This window comes from Fukomys damarensis, unplaced genomic scaffold (assembly GCF_012274545.1).
Source record: "Fukomys damarensis isolate Sample0158 unplaced genomic scaffold, DMR_v1.0_HiC HiC_scaffold_33, whole genome shotgun sequence".
In the NCBI taxonomy this organism is placed as follows: domain Eukaryota; kingdom Metazoa; phylum Chordata; class Mammalia; order Rodentia; family Bathyergidae; genus Fukomys; species Fukomys damarensis.
In genome coordinates this window covers 1,202,870-1,218,682 of record NW_022900945.1, presented here as the reverse complement: position 1 = coordinate 1,218,682, position 15,813 = coordinate 1,202,870, and the positions used below count along the sequence as shown (strand labels likewise).

Here is a 15,813-nt window from a genome sequence, read left to right as displayed (position 1 = left end):
GGCCGGCAGTTGGTGCCCGGCCAGGCTGGCGCGTCCTCGGTGGGAGGGTGCTGGAGCCCACTCAGCTGTGTGCGGTCGGCGCTGCCCTCTGCCCCTGCTCGCCCTTCCCTTGGACCAGCCGGGCGGGGCCCTCTCTGCAGAAGTCGCCCAGTGGGCGGAGCGGAGTGAGGAAAGCTCATGGAGCCCTAGTCAGGCTCTTAGGATTCCAGGGCCCGGTGCAAGAGTCATGTGGGGCTTTTGTTCGGTGTCATTTTCTCAGTGTACTAGTCTGGCCTGAAAAAGGACAAGGATTTGTTGGAAACTATAAGATAATTATCAACTACTCAGAAAATACCCTCTTCCTTTCAAACTCCAAAGTCTGTGTGTGATATGTAGATTACTGTAAAGTTCTATTCACATTTTCTCAAAAAAACTAGTTCTTTATGCTAAACAGATTAGCATTTTCTGAAACTGCCCTACCTTCGAATTTTAGCATTTGTTGAGTACCTGCTGTATGTTTGCTGTGCTAGGGACCTGGGCATATCCAATCCCTACAACCTTTGGGATGTCTGTCGAGGACCTTGGTGCTGCGTCGACCACAAGGACCCCAAGGGCTGCTTTCTGTGGCCGCTCTCAGATTATGTTCATTCCCGGCAGAGTTCGGTGTCCTTCCTCCCAGGGTTGAGCCGACGGGCAGTCGTGCACAGCCCCTCTCACCGGGTCTCCACCCGAGGCAGAGTTGGAACTGGGAGGGTCCAGGCAGGCTGTCGAGTTGTTTGCCGTAGAAGTGCCCGTGTCACAGCCTCTCCTAGTCGGCACCCTGTGGAATGTGTCACCTGGGGAGGTACTTTGCCGTGACCTTAATCTTTTTATGTACTTTGCCAGTCTTAGAGAAAAACAATTACACACTGTTTCTAAAGAAAGAAAAGTAAAGGCTTCTCTGTTTTTTCTGCCTCTAGCTCCTTGTTTCCCAGCACCCAATATAACATGTAAGGATCTCGGTGGCAATGAAACACATTTTACCGGACAAGAAGTTGGTTTTTTCAAGCCCATACCTTGCCGAAATGTGTAAGTACATTCCTGAAACTTGAAATTCCAGATTCCTTGCCCCTGTCGTGGAGTGAAGCGGTTGTTTGTGAAGGAGATCCTGGACGTGCACTGTTGTTGTCTGCTCGTGTCACGTGTGCCCGTGTTTGTGTACGTGTCGGTGGGGCCCATGGCAGTGCGCTGGCCCTGCGGAGGATGGGCCATTGGGCCTTGTGCCTTTGGATGCGGCTGTCGGCTCTGCCACCAGGGAGATGATGAGAGGTCCTGGCTCCGAGATTCAGGGCACTTGTGAGGGTAAAAGCCGTGACTGTTGCCATCACTGGTAAGTAAGGACACGTCGGAGCTGGGTTTTATTTGTGGTGGGGACAGGACAGAGGGGGAGGGGTAGCATTCAGTGGAATTCCACGTTATCAGTTTGGGATAGTAAGACAGATGGCTTTATTTTCTTAGGAATGTTTTCAAGTTTGATTTTTATTTTTGCTGTATTAAAGCTTACTTCCTATTCTTATATTTTTGCTAAAAACACAGTTAAGTTTTACCCATTTATTTTTTTTAGTTGTTGCCATTTGCAGTACTGGGGATTAAACCCAGGACCCAGCCTGCACACTGAGCTGCACTCGCACCGCCGCCATGGGATTCTGGGCCCCGGGGATCTAACTCAGGACCCTGCGCTGGCCGGGCAGGCGTGGCAGCTCTGTGCGACGTCCCCGGCCTCGTGGGTCCTTTTTATTTGAGGGCACCCTATTTGCAGTTACACCAAGAAGTCACTGGGCTGGGATTTAGCTGAGTGGTTCTGCCGCCTGCCTCACAAATGCAAGGTCCTGAGTTCGATCCGCAGTCCCCCCCACAAAAAAAAGAATTAACCACTGTTTGGCTATTTCTTTCTCTATTTGTTAAATAAATTTTATTTTATCCCATCCCCCCGTTTAGCTCCCTTCCCTCCCTATGTACAGAAGCTTTGTTTCCACTTTTCCTTCTGTTTTCACTTCTGTTTCGCTATTTCCACAGCTATTTTCAGAATCCTTAAAAGAACTTTTGCCTTTACCTCACTGAGTTAATGAGGACTTTTACTGTTTAATCCTAAAGCAATCGCTTAACCATGAGTTTCAAAATTTTTCACTAGCAAAGCAAAGTTGTTAAAGGAATTATTTCTGAGGTACTTAGGCATGATGTCATCGACTTGTAAGTTCTAGCTTGACTTTTCTGCTGTAAACATCTCGAAGGCGTTGGGCACCGGGACGGCTGAGCATCGCGGGTGACAGCTGGGAAGGCCGTGTTGAGCGGGTGACGGAGCGTGGCCTCCCTTCCATCAGGGTCGGGTCGGCTGAGCCGCTGACTCTGCTCACAGGGTGTTGATGATGATCAGGTCGGGGAGCCCAGTGGCTCTGGGCCATGGAAGGTGCTGGCAAGTCATGAGCATGGGCCCGACGGGCGGTCCTGGTCCCAGTCCTGCCTGGCGCGGATGCCAACCTTCAGGCGGGGCCTTTCCCATCGCGGTTTTCCTGTGCTTCTGTGTGTTCTCAGACTGTCTGTGTGTCCTGCCTGGGCCGGGCCCATGGAGCGGAGGCACCCCTGTCCTCGGCACTGCAGAACTGTGGGGCACAGTGACTGCCACTTCCTGTGGGTGTCCCGGAGCCCACGCTGGGCCCGCATTCCAGACGGCATAGGAGGAGCCCTCGAAGAGAGCTGTGGGCCAGATAGGGCTGGCTAGTGAGTGTGGTGTAGCTGTGTGTCTGCTTGAAAACAGAGCCAGTGTGGTGACGGACCAGTCTCTTCGTAGCACGCGTTTCTGGATTAATGTTCACTGTGAGTCACCCCTAGAGATGAATGCTTTTCGGATTTCATTCCCCTTCTCAGGCAAACTTTTTGTTTTGTTTGCTTGTTTGACACAGAGTCTAGCTGTGGAGTCCAGGCTGGCCTGGAACTTGTGATGGGTGATCCTCCTGCCTCAGCCTCTTGAGTGTTAGGTTACAAGTGTGCGCCACCATGCCTGGCTGTTCTGCTCTTTTAATGTTTGCCAGTTTTGTTACTCTTTCTTCTGGTGTCTTGCCCATTAGATTCCTGTCTGAGTTTTTTCAGAGTCCTGATTTCTTTTTCTGCCTCTCTTGTGAAGCGTCCTTCTGGTGTCGCTGGGGTGCTGCTTCCCTCAGTCAAGTTGGGCGTTGTTGCCGAATGAGACCCGTGAGCAGGCTCCACGTCCCACGGGTTAGTAGGAGTTCTTGTGCCCCTGTGAGCCCTCCCTGGTGGGCACGGTGGGCCAGTCTGTCCTCAGGCTGCCTTTGCCTGGCCCCAGGACGCTGCGCTCCGCTGTGTGAGTTTGCCTTTGCTCCTCAGTCCCTTTCCTTTGTGTTTCTTCTCTGCTCCATGATCTCTTCATGTATGGAGCTTCAGGTCTCTCTTTCCGTGCGCATACACAGGGCACGAATGTGCTGTCAGTGTGTCCACTGTGTCTGGAACTGTGTGCTCCAGCCCGGACTTCTCTCCGTGACTCCAGACTTCAAACCCAGCTGCTCTGTGCACGAGACCACGTGGCTGTCTGATACACGCATCAGACTCACGTATGCAAGGCTGAAGTCCTAGTTTTCCTTCCCAGAGCTCTGCACCCTCAGCTTCCCCTTCTCAGTGCTGCCCTTACTCCTTTCCTTTTTCATACCAGGCAGGAGGATCACAAGTCCAAGGCTAACCTGGGCTGCATAGCGATTCTCTGTCTCAAGCAAGCAAACAAACAAATCCAAAGCAAACCAGGACATGTAGGTGGCTGTGCTGAGAGTGCTGCATACCCAGAGTCCGCTCACTTCTCTGTTCTGTCTGGTGCTCCGGGTCAAACTTCGCACTGGAGTTTGAGTTTGCTCAGCTCACACCTGCTTCCCCGTCCCTGTCTGTCCTTGTCACCAGGCGGTGTAGACTCCCACACCACCCTGTTGATTGTGAGTGTGGCTGTAGCACTTCGTGGCCCGGAAACGGGAGCTGAGGTGTGGGGCCTGGCTTCCAGCCTCTCCTTTGGCGCTGTGTTCTAGAAGGACCTGGTCTCAGGTAGCTGCTGCACTGAGTTTTGGGTCTAGAAGCCCAGCATCTGCAGCCTGGATCTGCGGGCTCAGCATGCAGCATGGTTCACAGCCTCAGCGTTTGGAAGCAGTTATATGGCTTTGTAGTGGCAGCGGTTGACAAATGCACTTGGAGTCTACTTTTCCGCACAGCAGTCAGAGTGGCAGAGTGGTTATTTTACAGAGTAGCCCAGGGTAGGTTGTACCTTTGCTTCAGATCTCCTCGTTCTCAGAGTAAGAGGCAATGGGGCACAAGGCCAGGCTGCTTCCTCCACTTCCCACATCCTTGCTGCCCCCACCTCTTAATGGTCTTCCCTCTTTGCCCCCCCTACTGGCTGTGTAGACCTCAGGCCTGCAGGTGCTGGCGTGTCTTCGCCTGGGACACTGCTTCCTGTGAGGTTTACCCTGGCGAAACTCATGTCCTTGCCTGGGTCTTTGCTCCAACATCACCTTTTCCAGAGGCTCGTCTTGCCACTTCATTGAGTGCCCTGCCACTCTGGATTCCCACACAGCCTTGCATTCCAGATTACCACACAGCTGGCATTCTGGAGTCCTCGCAACCCTCCCAGCCCTTCTGGAGTCCTCACACACCTGTTCTGGAATCCACGCACACCCTCCCAGCCCTTCTGGAGTCCTCACACACCCGTTCTGGAATCCACGCACACCCTCCCAGCCCTTCTGGAGTCCTCACACACCCGTTCTGGAGTCCTCGCACACCCTCCCAGCCCTTCTGGAGTCCTCCCACATCCTGGCATTCTGGATTCCCCATATACCCTTTGTATTTCTTTTTTCCCCCCTCGTGACAGTTGTGACTTTCTTACAATAAAATTTGCTTTTCTCCTAGTTTTGTGTTTGGCTCTCTGCCATGAAAATGTGAGCTCCTCAGAGATAGGGATCTTCATTTTTCTTCAGTAATATCTCCGTAGCTTTTAAAAATGCCCGGCACGCAGTGGGCACCTACAAAGCATCAGGGAATGAACGAGCGAGACTTTAACAAAGAATAGGAATTCACAGTTTTGTTGTCTAAAGTGCTAAGCGTTAGAAATACTTGAGCGTGACTCTGGTTTTCCTTCTGCACAGAAACGGCTACTCATACAAAGTGGCGGTGGCGCTGTCTCTTTTTCTCGGATGGCTGGGAGCAGATCGATTTTACCTCGGGTACCCCGCCTTGGGTGAGTAGTTTCTCTGGAAAAGCTCGGCAGTCCTCGCGGGTCGCGTTGCGTCTCGGTGTGTGCGTCCCTGTGGACGTCAGTGCAGTGGGCGGTAGCCTCCTCCAGTGTGTGCAGTGCTTGGTGAATGTGTGTGCTCTCCGAGCCCTCCCTGCCCCATGGAGAGCACTGCCAGGAGCGTGAGTGCCCCTGCCCCAGCTCGCGCCTGCTGTTCGTGCCAGTCCTAGGAGAGCACCTCACTAGTGACCGCAGCTTTTATTAAATACTACTTTCTAAAAATTGCTTTGCTTCCCGCCGTGGCAGAGGAGATGGAAGAGGAAACCACTGTGGGCCCGGCAGGGTTCCTCAGAGCCAGACCTGAAACTTGGGCTGTGGATTTCTAAGTAAAACCCAGACCTTAAGTACTGCATTCACTGATTTACTCAGTTAAGCCTTTATTCAGGAATAATGATGAAGATCACAGTGTGTGTGTCGACTCAAAAGAAAGTAAGTGTGACGCGAACGCTGAGCAGGGCGGCACACACCTGTCTCGGCGCTCGGGAGGCGGAGTGTGTCAGGGTTTACTGGAGGGACATTTCCTGTATAACATGCACATGATTTGCGAGGTCTGCAGTCAGGTGCATAAGCGCGCAGAAGGGCCAGGCCGTGTGTGCCCTGGAGACTCGGGCTCCAGTCAGAGGTGGGCGCTGGAGCTACTGCAGTCCTGCTGGAGGCCAAGAGGCGGATGTCCCAGGCGAAGGGAGGGCTGGAGCCAGCCTGCCCTCTTCTCCCCATTTCCTCTGTTTAACCTGTTCAGGCTGCAAGCCTGTCGGGCAGTGCCATTCCCCCGGGGCAGATCTCCTCCTTGGTGAATCCGCACAGTCTCACCCAGAGCTGTGCCAAGCCAGCCAGCAGGCGTTTCCCACGCTGTCCACACAGCAGCTCCCTGTCACACCGAGGCAGGGGCTCGACAGTTCAAGCCCAGCCTTCACCACCTGCCAACTTAACGAGGCCTCATCTCATTTGAAAAAGACTGAAAAGGCTGGGGATGTTGCTAAGTGTGAAAGCCCTGGGATCACCTCCTGGTATTGAAAGGGAAAATTGAGCTTCAGGTCCCGGCGCCCCAGTCTGAGGCCAGTGGCCCTGTTGGCCAGCGCTGGCGCCCACTGCCTCTCTGGGTCACTGCTGCTCCGCCTCTTACCAGCGTGAGTCAGGGTCTCCTCCCCGTGTGGCTCCTACAGAAGCCACACTTTTGGGCTCTATCCTTGTGCACATCTTAGGTTTGGTGCTGGTTCACCTGTTTTAGTTCTTGGGTTGGGACCCCCATGGACAAAATCCCATCCTGGGCATGGAACTGTTGGTTTTGACTTAAGTGCTAATGAACACATGGCTTAGAGAAAAGTGTAGGTTGCAGTAAAAGTGTAATTGAAGAACACAGTCAGTATCTGCCTAATTTTTGTGTGTGTAGCGTGACACGTATATTTTATACTCCAGATGTAGCGGCAAGTTTGGGTTACATATCATGTGAAGTCTAAATCAGTAAAGACTTCAGGAGAGAGGTTCTCTGACTCTGGAGTCTGAAATGTAGAGACCCAGTTTGCATTTCTGGAGTATGTGCAGGAGGTAACCGCCTAAGGAGTTTTCTAAAGTTACACTGGGGCGTTTTTTGTTTGTTTTTTTTTCTAGTGGTAAAATTTATTCGTTAAATAATTTCATAAATTATTTTGTGGCTTTTCTCTATATGAGATTCTGTTATGCTTTCCTCACATTTTCAGGTGAAGATTTGATTTTTTTTAAAGTATTACTTTTACATTCTAAATATAAATACTGTGGTATTTACAGTGGCTTATTAGAATGTGAAATTTGTTAATATTTGTAAGCTTTCCTAGGTTGTAAGTGACTTTACTTTCTCTTCTAGGTTTGTTGAAGTTTTGCACTGTGGGATTTTGTGGAATTGGGAGCCTAATTGATTTTATTCTTATTTCAATGCAGGTAAGTTAGCATCAACCTGGAATGGAAACTGCTTTTAATCTACCCCTGTGTATGAAACTCAGTGACTGTGTAAGTGAGCAAATAGGAATTTTCTTCCCGAGACAGAGCAAAGGAGTGTGGTTGCGTTTCCAGCTAGCCCTTCCCAGGCTGTGTCCCTGAAAGATATAAGTTGTTCCTGGGAAAGTCGCCTGCCCAAGTCCGGGCCACAGAGATAAGAGCAGCCGGTGCAGGTGCTCCTTCCCTGCGTGACTTCCCGAGTCTTCCCCGCCTGCGTGGGCTCAGAGTTGTTGCCCCAGCTGTCTGCTCCTGGTGGCTGTGTCCACTGTGGCAGTCACCACAACAGGATGTGGATGCTCTGATGCGTGCATGATGCGGGGCAGGGTTGAGCCAGGGTCCTGTGTAACCTGTCGGTGCAGGTACCTAGGGAACCCAGCGGGCTTACGCCGTGGGCACAGGAAGGTGCAGGTGCCTGTGTAGGGCTCGGTGCAGGGCCGGCATGCACACCCAGGGGATCTCCTCTGGTCCTGTGGCAGTGAGGTGCTGCCCCGAGCACTGAGCTCAGTTCTGCTGGGCTCTGTGGTGAGGTCACCACAGGTGCCCCGGTGGGAGAGAGACGTGTTTACTCACCACCTGGCCAGCAGCCTGTGCTGGGGCCCCCCTTTGCTTCCTGGCCCGCACCTGTGCTGTGTGGTGGCTGCTGTGCAGTTCTGTGACTGTCACGAACCCAGGGGAAGTCAGAATCATGGATTTGGAACATACTGTGAGGAGGAGGCAACATATGGACCAATGAGATACCAGAATTAAACAAGGGAAATATTTGATTTTCAAGTTGGGATTTTCCTGCCGTTGCTCTGAAACATATGCCCAGCCCAGCCCCTCCCCGCTTTGCCTCGCCAGGGACAGGGAGTGGCAGGAAGAGTTTGAGGGAGCTGTCACACACTGTGAGGAGGCCTCCTCACTTCGGTGAGGACACAGGGAGCTGAACATGCTGTGGGGGTCTTCAGATCGGACCCTGCAGTGTCTGCGAAGGCCACCTCGGTTCCTGTTTCCCTGCTGGGCCTCTTCCTCGCGGGCAGGCCGTGTCGTTGCAGCTGCAGGTGCAGCAGGCTCTGGGTGCGTCTGGCACGTAGGCTTGTGTATTCCTCATGCTTACAGCAGGTCGGGCTTGGTGTTTCACATGTGACGTTGACCACATCGGTTCCAGAGGAGAATTTTTTTTCAGCCAGTCAAACTTTTTACTATAAATATAATCTGTTAATATTGTCATGAGTATGTTTTTCCAGTTTTTCAGTAGACCTTTTGCATTTTTTGTTTATACTTCTTTTTTTTTTAGGTTGTTTGCTCACAGTCTATAGAACTTTCAGTCCCTAGCAGGCTGGCCCCCAGCTGGGTGGCGCACGGTGGAGGCGAAACAGCTCGCTGCCATGGAGGACAGTGAAAGCAGCAAGGGCTGTCTGTGCTTCTCTCCGTCCTTGTTTTCTTCTTTACCATTAAACATTATTCCCCAGTGAATCGCAGTGTTTCTGTGGGCTCTGGCCCCAGAAACGTATTTTACACGGACTCAGACCTATGAAAACATTCCTTGCGCTGTAGGGTAGAATGCTTGCCTGACACGTACAAGACCTTGGGTTTGCTCTCCATAAGGGAGGAGAAAAAGAAAGAAATCTTTGTCTTATAACGTGGATAGCAAAAATCTAGGAGTTGGTTATTTCATCTTACAGCCAAAACAGTGTAAAATAATAGTGCACATATTGCTAAAATAAGCATGTTTTATATGTTGCTGGGTTTACTGAAATACTTTGAGTTTATTTTTTTAATAAACATTGGGAGTTTGTCGATTCTGTCTGTGCGTGGAGGTGCTGGGTGTGAACCTGGGGACATTGTGCGAGCTGCCTCCCCGGACTTGTTTTTCGTTTGAGACAAGGTCTCACTAAGTAAATTGCCCAGATGGGGCTCGGACGTGTGATCCTTCTGCCTCAGCCTTTCAGAGTGCAGGGATGACAGGCCCACACCACTATGCCTGCCTAAATACTCTGTTCATGAATGGGACGAAACAGTAAATAGATTGCAGTAAAAAGAACCGTCTAAATCAGTAGTCCTGTAGGAGCCTTGGATAGTGAGTGTGTGTGCTTTGTAGTGCTGGGGCTGGAACCCAGGGCCTCTCACGTGTGAGGCAGGAGCTCCACCACAGAACTACAACCCTACCCCTTTCATTTTGGTGTTTTGGAACAGGTCTGGGTGGGCAGTTTAGGCTGGCCTCATACTTGAGGTCTTCCTGCCCCAGCCTCCCAAGTCGCTGGGGTTGCAGGTGTGCTGCAGCCCACCTTGCTGTGTAGTAGCCATTCATAAGCCAGCTCTGAAGAGTCACGACACTCATTCCTCCATACCTGTGCATTTTACATCATTGTGTGCTACATAAGGTTTTAGTCAGCTGAGAAGGGCTGTAGCCCATGGTGGCCCCTGAGGTTGTGGGGGGTTGAGAAACCCTGTTGCTGTCGTGAATCCTGGTACGGGCTTTATTCCACGTTTGTGGTGATGCTGGTGTAAACCTCGTTCACTGCTAATCATGTAAAAGTATAGCACATATAATTGTGCGTGGCACTCAGTCTTGGTAACAGATGACCTTGTTACTGGTTTACATTTACTGTGGTGTACTTTTAAAAAATTTTTTTTGTTGTTGTTGTTGTTTTTTTTTGGTACTGGGGATCGAACTCGGGTCCTTGAGCGCTTGCAAGGCAGGCGGCGGAACCACTGAGCTAAATCCCTGGCCCTAAAAAAATTTTTTTTGAGACAGGGTCCCGCGGTGTAATTCAGGCTGGCCTTGAACTCACCATGTAGCCCAGTCTGGCCTCAAACTCAAGGTGATCCTCCTGCCTCAGCCTCCTGAGAGCTGGGATCACAGGCGTGCGCCACCACGCCTGCCGATTTTTGAAACTTTAGTGAGGGAATAGGCTTTTAAGTGGTTGAAACCTTCACAGCTAATGGTCTTCCTAACACTGAGGTAAAGGATGGTGTCCTCATCAGTGCTCATCCAGAGAGTGCTGTGGGTTACACACGGGAGAGCCTGGCTGGAGGGCTCTGGGTTACAGATCGTGGTCCACAAAGACTGGGACTGAAGAGGCCGCAAGACCAGCAGAACCAGAGAGCGAGACGCCAGCTGGCCGTGCAGCTGGTCAGTGACAGTGCCCCTGCAGTCCCCACGCATGCCCGACCTGGGCAGAGCTGGGCCTGAGCGTGGCCGCTGTGTGGCAGGCAGCGGGGACGTAGGCTCCCTGTGGACAGACAGTGCCACACAGCACCTGGATGTCCTGCAGTGGTCACCTTGGGGCTTTTGTGTTTGAGACATCTCGCTCCGGTGCCCAGCCTGGCCCCAGACTCCTGGGACCTAGTAGCCCTCCTGCCTCAGCCTCCTGAATAGCTGGACAACATGTTGCACCACCGTGCCCAGCTTGGCTGGGTACTGCGCCTCAGGTGAGAAGCGCTCCAGAGGAGTTTCTGCAAGCACAGTTGTGCGACCCGAGAAGTTTTACGTCTGTACCCACTGACATTTATGTCTCCGTCATGAGCGTCCATAGTTGTACAGGATGTAGTTTCAAATATTGGCATATTTAGATAAAACTGTTACATTGATTTTGACATGTACCCAACAGACGAAATACCACAGGGTTTTAAATGCCATCCACTTAAAAAGCCATGAATGAGTTCTTCGCAAACTGCTTCTCAGTCTGACATTACTTCCTTTTCTCTTTGAATTTTGATTGCTGCTCTCCTTCTCCCCCCGAATTCTCCCCTAGTGTAATTATCTTTGAGGCCTATCTTAATCACTAGTTGAATTATTGAAAACTTGCTTGTGGTTTCTGGGTTACTGTATTTATCAGTGGCGCGGTTGATTAAAGCAGCGTTGTGTGTTAGGAACCGCCAGTTCTGAAGGAGGGAGAGGTGGGCTGTGCCTCACAGGGCCACCTCCGAGAGGGCCTGGCCTGGGTGTGGCTCGAGGCTGGCAGCTCTGATGGGGTCGTGGCGCTGTCCCGGGTGTGGGCGCCTGAGTGGGGGGCCTCCTGCCACTGCGCTCAGACTTTGCTGATTTCTGTCTTGGGCACTGGGGGGTAGGCCCAGGGGCGCTCTACTTCCAGTACCCCACCCTTTTCACTTTTATTTTGAGGCCGCCCGTCTCCTGGTCTGTCCCTGACCTGTGTGGCAACAGCACCCGGCTCGGGGCGTGGGGCGCAGATGGCGGGGTCCAGTCACCCACAGCGCCACTCAGTGACTTCTTTATTTTTTGCACTTAGTTTAGAGTTGAGTTCTGGGGCTACTGAAGTATCATTATTAAGAGCCGAGAAGAGTAGACTCGAAGTGTCGCGCACTGCGTTTTGTAAATGGGTAACCGACAGTTTCCCTCCTAGATCGTGGGGCCGTCAGATGGAAGCAGTTACATCATAGACTATTACGGAACCAGACTGATCAGACTGAGCATCACCAACGAGACCTTCCGGAAAACGCAGCTGTACCCATGAGGACTTATGGAGAGGACAGTGAGTGGCGTGTGTCCCCTCCTGATTGCCGTCCGACACCGCAGGTAGCCCCTTTAATGACCTGCCTGGTCAGGGGCTGTGGGCTCAGGATGGAGGTGCCGCTCGGACTTGCGGCCGCCTCTTCCTCGTGCGCTCGCGGAGCTCAGCGTCTGTCTGTGCAGCGCACCATGTTTGTGCGGCCCGGGCAGGGGCTTCTGCCGATCGCACTGCACCGCGCAGTGCTGTGGTTTTGTGTTCTGTGGCACAGCACGGTCCTGCACGGAAGAACTTCCCAAATAAAAGCAAAGTCATCAGGCTGGAGTTGCCTTTGGCCGTGTCTTTGTGCTGCATGTCGTGTGCACCCTGTGTGCAGTTCCTCGTTTAGCGACCAGTTGTGAGGACCTGGTCGTGGGACGGGCCTCCGCCATTAACATGGGTGTCTGCCCTTGTGCAGAGTTAGGAGGGCCTAGGAGACACAGAGATCGGACGAGCGAGCCTCTGCCTGTCAGGTGCCCACGGCCCCGGCAAAGGGCCTTTGGTGCACTCCTTGCTTGCCATCTCCAGTTCAGACTCGCAGCGAATGTGGCAAAATGACGAAGTCACAGGAAGGAGTACCCTGGGGTTAGAGTGGAGAGGCGCTGGCCGTGTGTGGGCCGTGAGGAGTGCAGTGCTCTGGGGAGCTCAGGACCACGGCTCCCCTGACCTCCTCGCCCAGGACCAGTGTGGTCGTGAACCTTTCTTTTTGTCCCCAAACGTGGAAGCTGCCTGAGTCCCTGTCCTCACCACCCGGAAGCCTTGTTCTCACTCAGGCTCGGCCCCGCCGTGAGAATCCTCCCCAGCTCTGAGGCGCCAAAGCTGTGCAGTGGAAGATGCCGCCATTCTCCGTTTAGCTTTCTGGTTCCCTCGGGCCCGCGCCCCAGGATTGCATTAGTTGTTTACGTGTGTCAGTTCTCGTAATCTTCCACAAGTGCAGGACTTTGACCGGGAGTTCTCTGACGGAGAAGGCCCATGTGCGTACAGCCCCTAGTAGGAGTCGTAGTCCCTGTAGCATCCGGCCAGAAGCGGGCAGGTGTCTCAGACACCGTCGTGGCCCTAGGCTCACACGAGTGCTGCAGAGACCCAGGGAAGCGACAGCGTTTCCTGTGAGTCGTATGACGGGGACCCCAGGCATGGCTACATCTGTCGGGCGGGTATCTTTCTCAGTGCAGGGTGATGTGTGACGGCCTATGGGACGTGAGACTTGGGTCCAGCTGGCAGCCTTGCAGGGTTTCAGAACCTTCCTCACCAGCGGTGGGAGCCATTGAGTCTTAGGGTGAAACCACTTCGAGACCAGTCTTTCAGAAGTTAAGCTGTGGCAGAACTAATGAACTGCAGGTGAACAGTGATTCTATTCTCTGCAGCCTGCCATGGGGACCTGGGTTGGGTCGAGATGGGGCTGCCGTGACCCTGTGCTCTCTCAGAGCAGGGAGAGGCTTCCTGGGTAGTCGGGATGTAGCCAGCCGGTTGTGTCACACACACACACACGTATGCACACTACACCTGTTGTGACCTCATGGCCTTTTAAAAAATATTTTAACACAAATCTTTTTTCTGTTTTAGGATCTGAGTCACCTGGATTTTAATTTATGTGGACTTGCAGATGTCCCTCTTTCCTCTTTGTATGTCACCCCATGGGATTTTTGTGTGCTCATTTCTGATTTGTTTAGTTAAAGGTGTGTCATTCCTAGGTTTATGAATATGACTTTTTCTTTAAAAGCTGTATAACTAGGAGTGATGGTGCACACCTGTAATCCCAGTACTCAGGAGGCAGAGGCAGGAGGATCACTGTGAGTTCAAGGCCAGCCTGGGGGGCTACATAGTGAGTTCAGGGCCAGCCTGAACCACATAGTGAGACCCTGTCTCAAAAAATAAATAATATCTGTATAATAGACTTCCTCTTAAAAGGAATGTCTTTCAAGGCTGCTGTCTCTGTGAGATGGATGGCCATTACCCCGGTATTCAGTGTTTTTTACAAAGGCAGGTTGCTGCCTGTTGTTTCGCTTATGAAGAATAAAGTCGTGACTTGCTTGCATTTCTGTGCTCAGCGTCCTTCGATCGCCAGCTCACCACGGTCCCTTAGATGCTGGACAGACCCAGTGGGGACCCCACTGATGACATTCTCCTGGGAGCACCTCCAGGCCGGTGTGGCAACCTGAGCAGAGTGGCCTCGGACCACAGAAAGGCCGAGTGCTGTCCCCCCACAGGACTGTCCTGCGGCCTCGCATCCCTGAGCCTCCTCCGTGGCAGGGACAGCTGAGGTGCACTGGTGGCGCTCATGGGGGGCATCGTTCTGCCCCTGCCCCTGGGGAGCCGACCGGTCTTCAGCTCACTTGAGGCCGTGTCGCTCCAGGTGTGGACTCTGACAGCCTGTGGTCCTGTCTCGCGGTCAGGATACCGGAAGGTCTGCGAGCCTATCTGAAAAGCCCGGGTTCCTGCCTCAGCCTTGCAGTCCGTGGCGAGTCCCGCAGCGGGTGCTGAGGGGTCTGGAGGCGCAGTGTGCGGTCGCAGCTGCCTTGCGTGCGTGACAGGCGCACTTGCAGCCTGCCTGCTTCTCTGTTGGGGAGCATGTGCTGCTTCCCCAAACACCTCTCTCTGTCCCGAGGTTGGTTTCTTGTGGGCGCGGTCTCCCCTGTCATCTTTCTCTCCAGCCGCCGCTCTCTGCCTGTTGAGGTGGAGGGGTGTGATGCCGCTCACCCCAGGCTCCCTGTGGATCCCGTGTGCGGGGACCCAGGGTGTCCCAGCATCTGCGGAGATGCTGGTGTCACGGAGTGGCCATTTGCACACTTTAGCCAAGAGCTTTAGCAGTTTCCGGGAGGACCTCTTTATCCAGAAACCGCTGTCTCAGACCCTGTCCTGCTGCTGTGACAGAGGCACCGAAGCTGGGTAAGGAGGAAGAGGCAGAGGTGGGAGAACTTAGCGCCTGCCAGGTGCTGGCCTGCTCAGACCTGCTGCTCCTCCACCTCTCCAGGCCGCTCATCGCAGCCTGGGAGGAGTCAGCGGCAGGGCGCTTGCTAAACGTGCACCGGAAACTATTAGGAACGCAGGCACACACGATACCCATTTCCGCCCATCCTGTTAGCCCACGCATGACTCCCAAGACCCTGCTCCACTCCGGTGACCGTCAGTGTTGGGTGGGGCATTCAGTCTGCTGCCGCTTCCAGACTAGGGGCGCTTGGTCTGATCTTCCCCTTAGGAACCTCAGCGCACAGGCGAGGCGAGGTGATACCGCACTGTCACTGTTAGGTGCGAATCACAGCTCACAACAAGCACTTAGCAAGGAGAACAGAAGGTGTGGAAGTCGGAGGTGTGGGCGCCTGCAGGCAGGGTCCCGGCTCCGGCGCTGTGGCCCTTCAGCCAGCATCTCACTCATTACAAAATCCATACAAGTATTTTGGAAAAGCACTGCAAAATTTAAGGAAAATAATGCATCTTATTTCACACACCCAAAGCTGAAGTGTTTCTATTTGGCCCTCCAGTAGTTTTTGTGCATATGTACATTTTTCTCAAAAATAATAGACATTTATCCTATGGCGTGTTGCACATTGTAAAGACTTTTCTGTTTGAATAAATACACTTTCTTCTTAGTGTCCCCATTGTATTCCCCGTCTGTGCCGATTTACCTGTTGTTTGGGGTTTGCTGCCGCACAGCAGCTCCAGCGCACATGTGCAGCCTGGTTCACAGGGCCGCACGCGCGGCAGGAGGAAGCAGATGCCGGGGCCCAGTTCTGGGTCTGGGTCCCGCAGGACCTGCCTCGGCCCGGGCGGTGCTCACGGCTGCACTGTTCCCGTCTCGGGTGGGTTGGTGGGAGAAAGGGAGCGTACTGTCTCCTCGGCAGTGGGATGGGAGGCGGGTGCATCTGGGGAAGGAGAGAGGCGTGGGGTGGGAGTGAGGAGAAGGAGCCCGTGCTGGGTGGGTTTCACCCCCGCCTGAGCCTGGGATCTGGTGCTGAGCGTTTCCAGACTCAGCTTGTTTGGGCTCTGTGCTTAGCAGGAGTTTGCTGGTTAAAGGAAGAAAGAACTTACTCCAGCTTCTCCGTTGTCTGTCACCGACAA

General features: G+C 53.1%; 1 protein-coding gene across 1 annotated transcript in view; it reads left to right on the top strand.

Annotated features, from left to right (window-relative positions):
* Tm2d1 (TM2 domain containing 1) overlaps positions 1–12,054 on the top strand; it is a gene marked incomplete at its 5' end in the record, with an annotated part of 19,300 nt that extends 7,246 nt beyond the window's left edge. Inside the window, 4 exons of the mRNA XM_033758238.1 lie at positions 939–1,047; positions 5,151–5,242; positions 7,137–7,210; positions 11,614–12,054. Of these exons, the coding sequence (XP_033614129.1) occupies positions 939–1,047; positions 5,151–5,242; positions 7,137–7,210; positions 11,614–11,724 (386 nt within the window). The remainder of the gene's footprint in view (positions 1–938; positions 1,048–5,150; positions 5,243–7,136; positions 7,211–11,613) is intronic.
* Between the last annotated feature and the right edge of the window lie 3,759 nt (positions 12,055–15,813).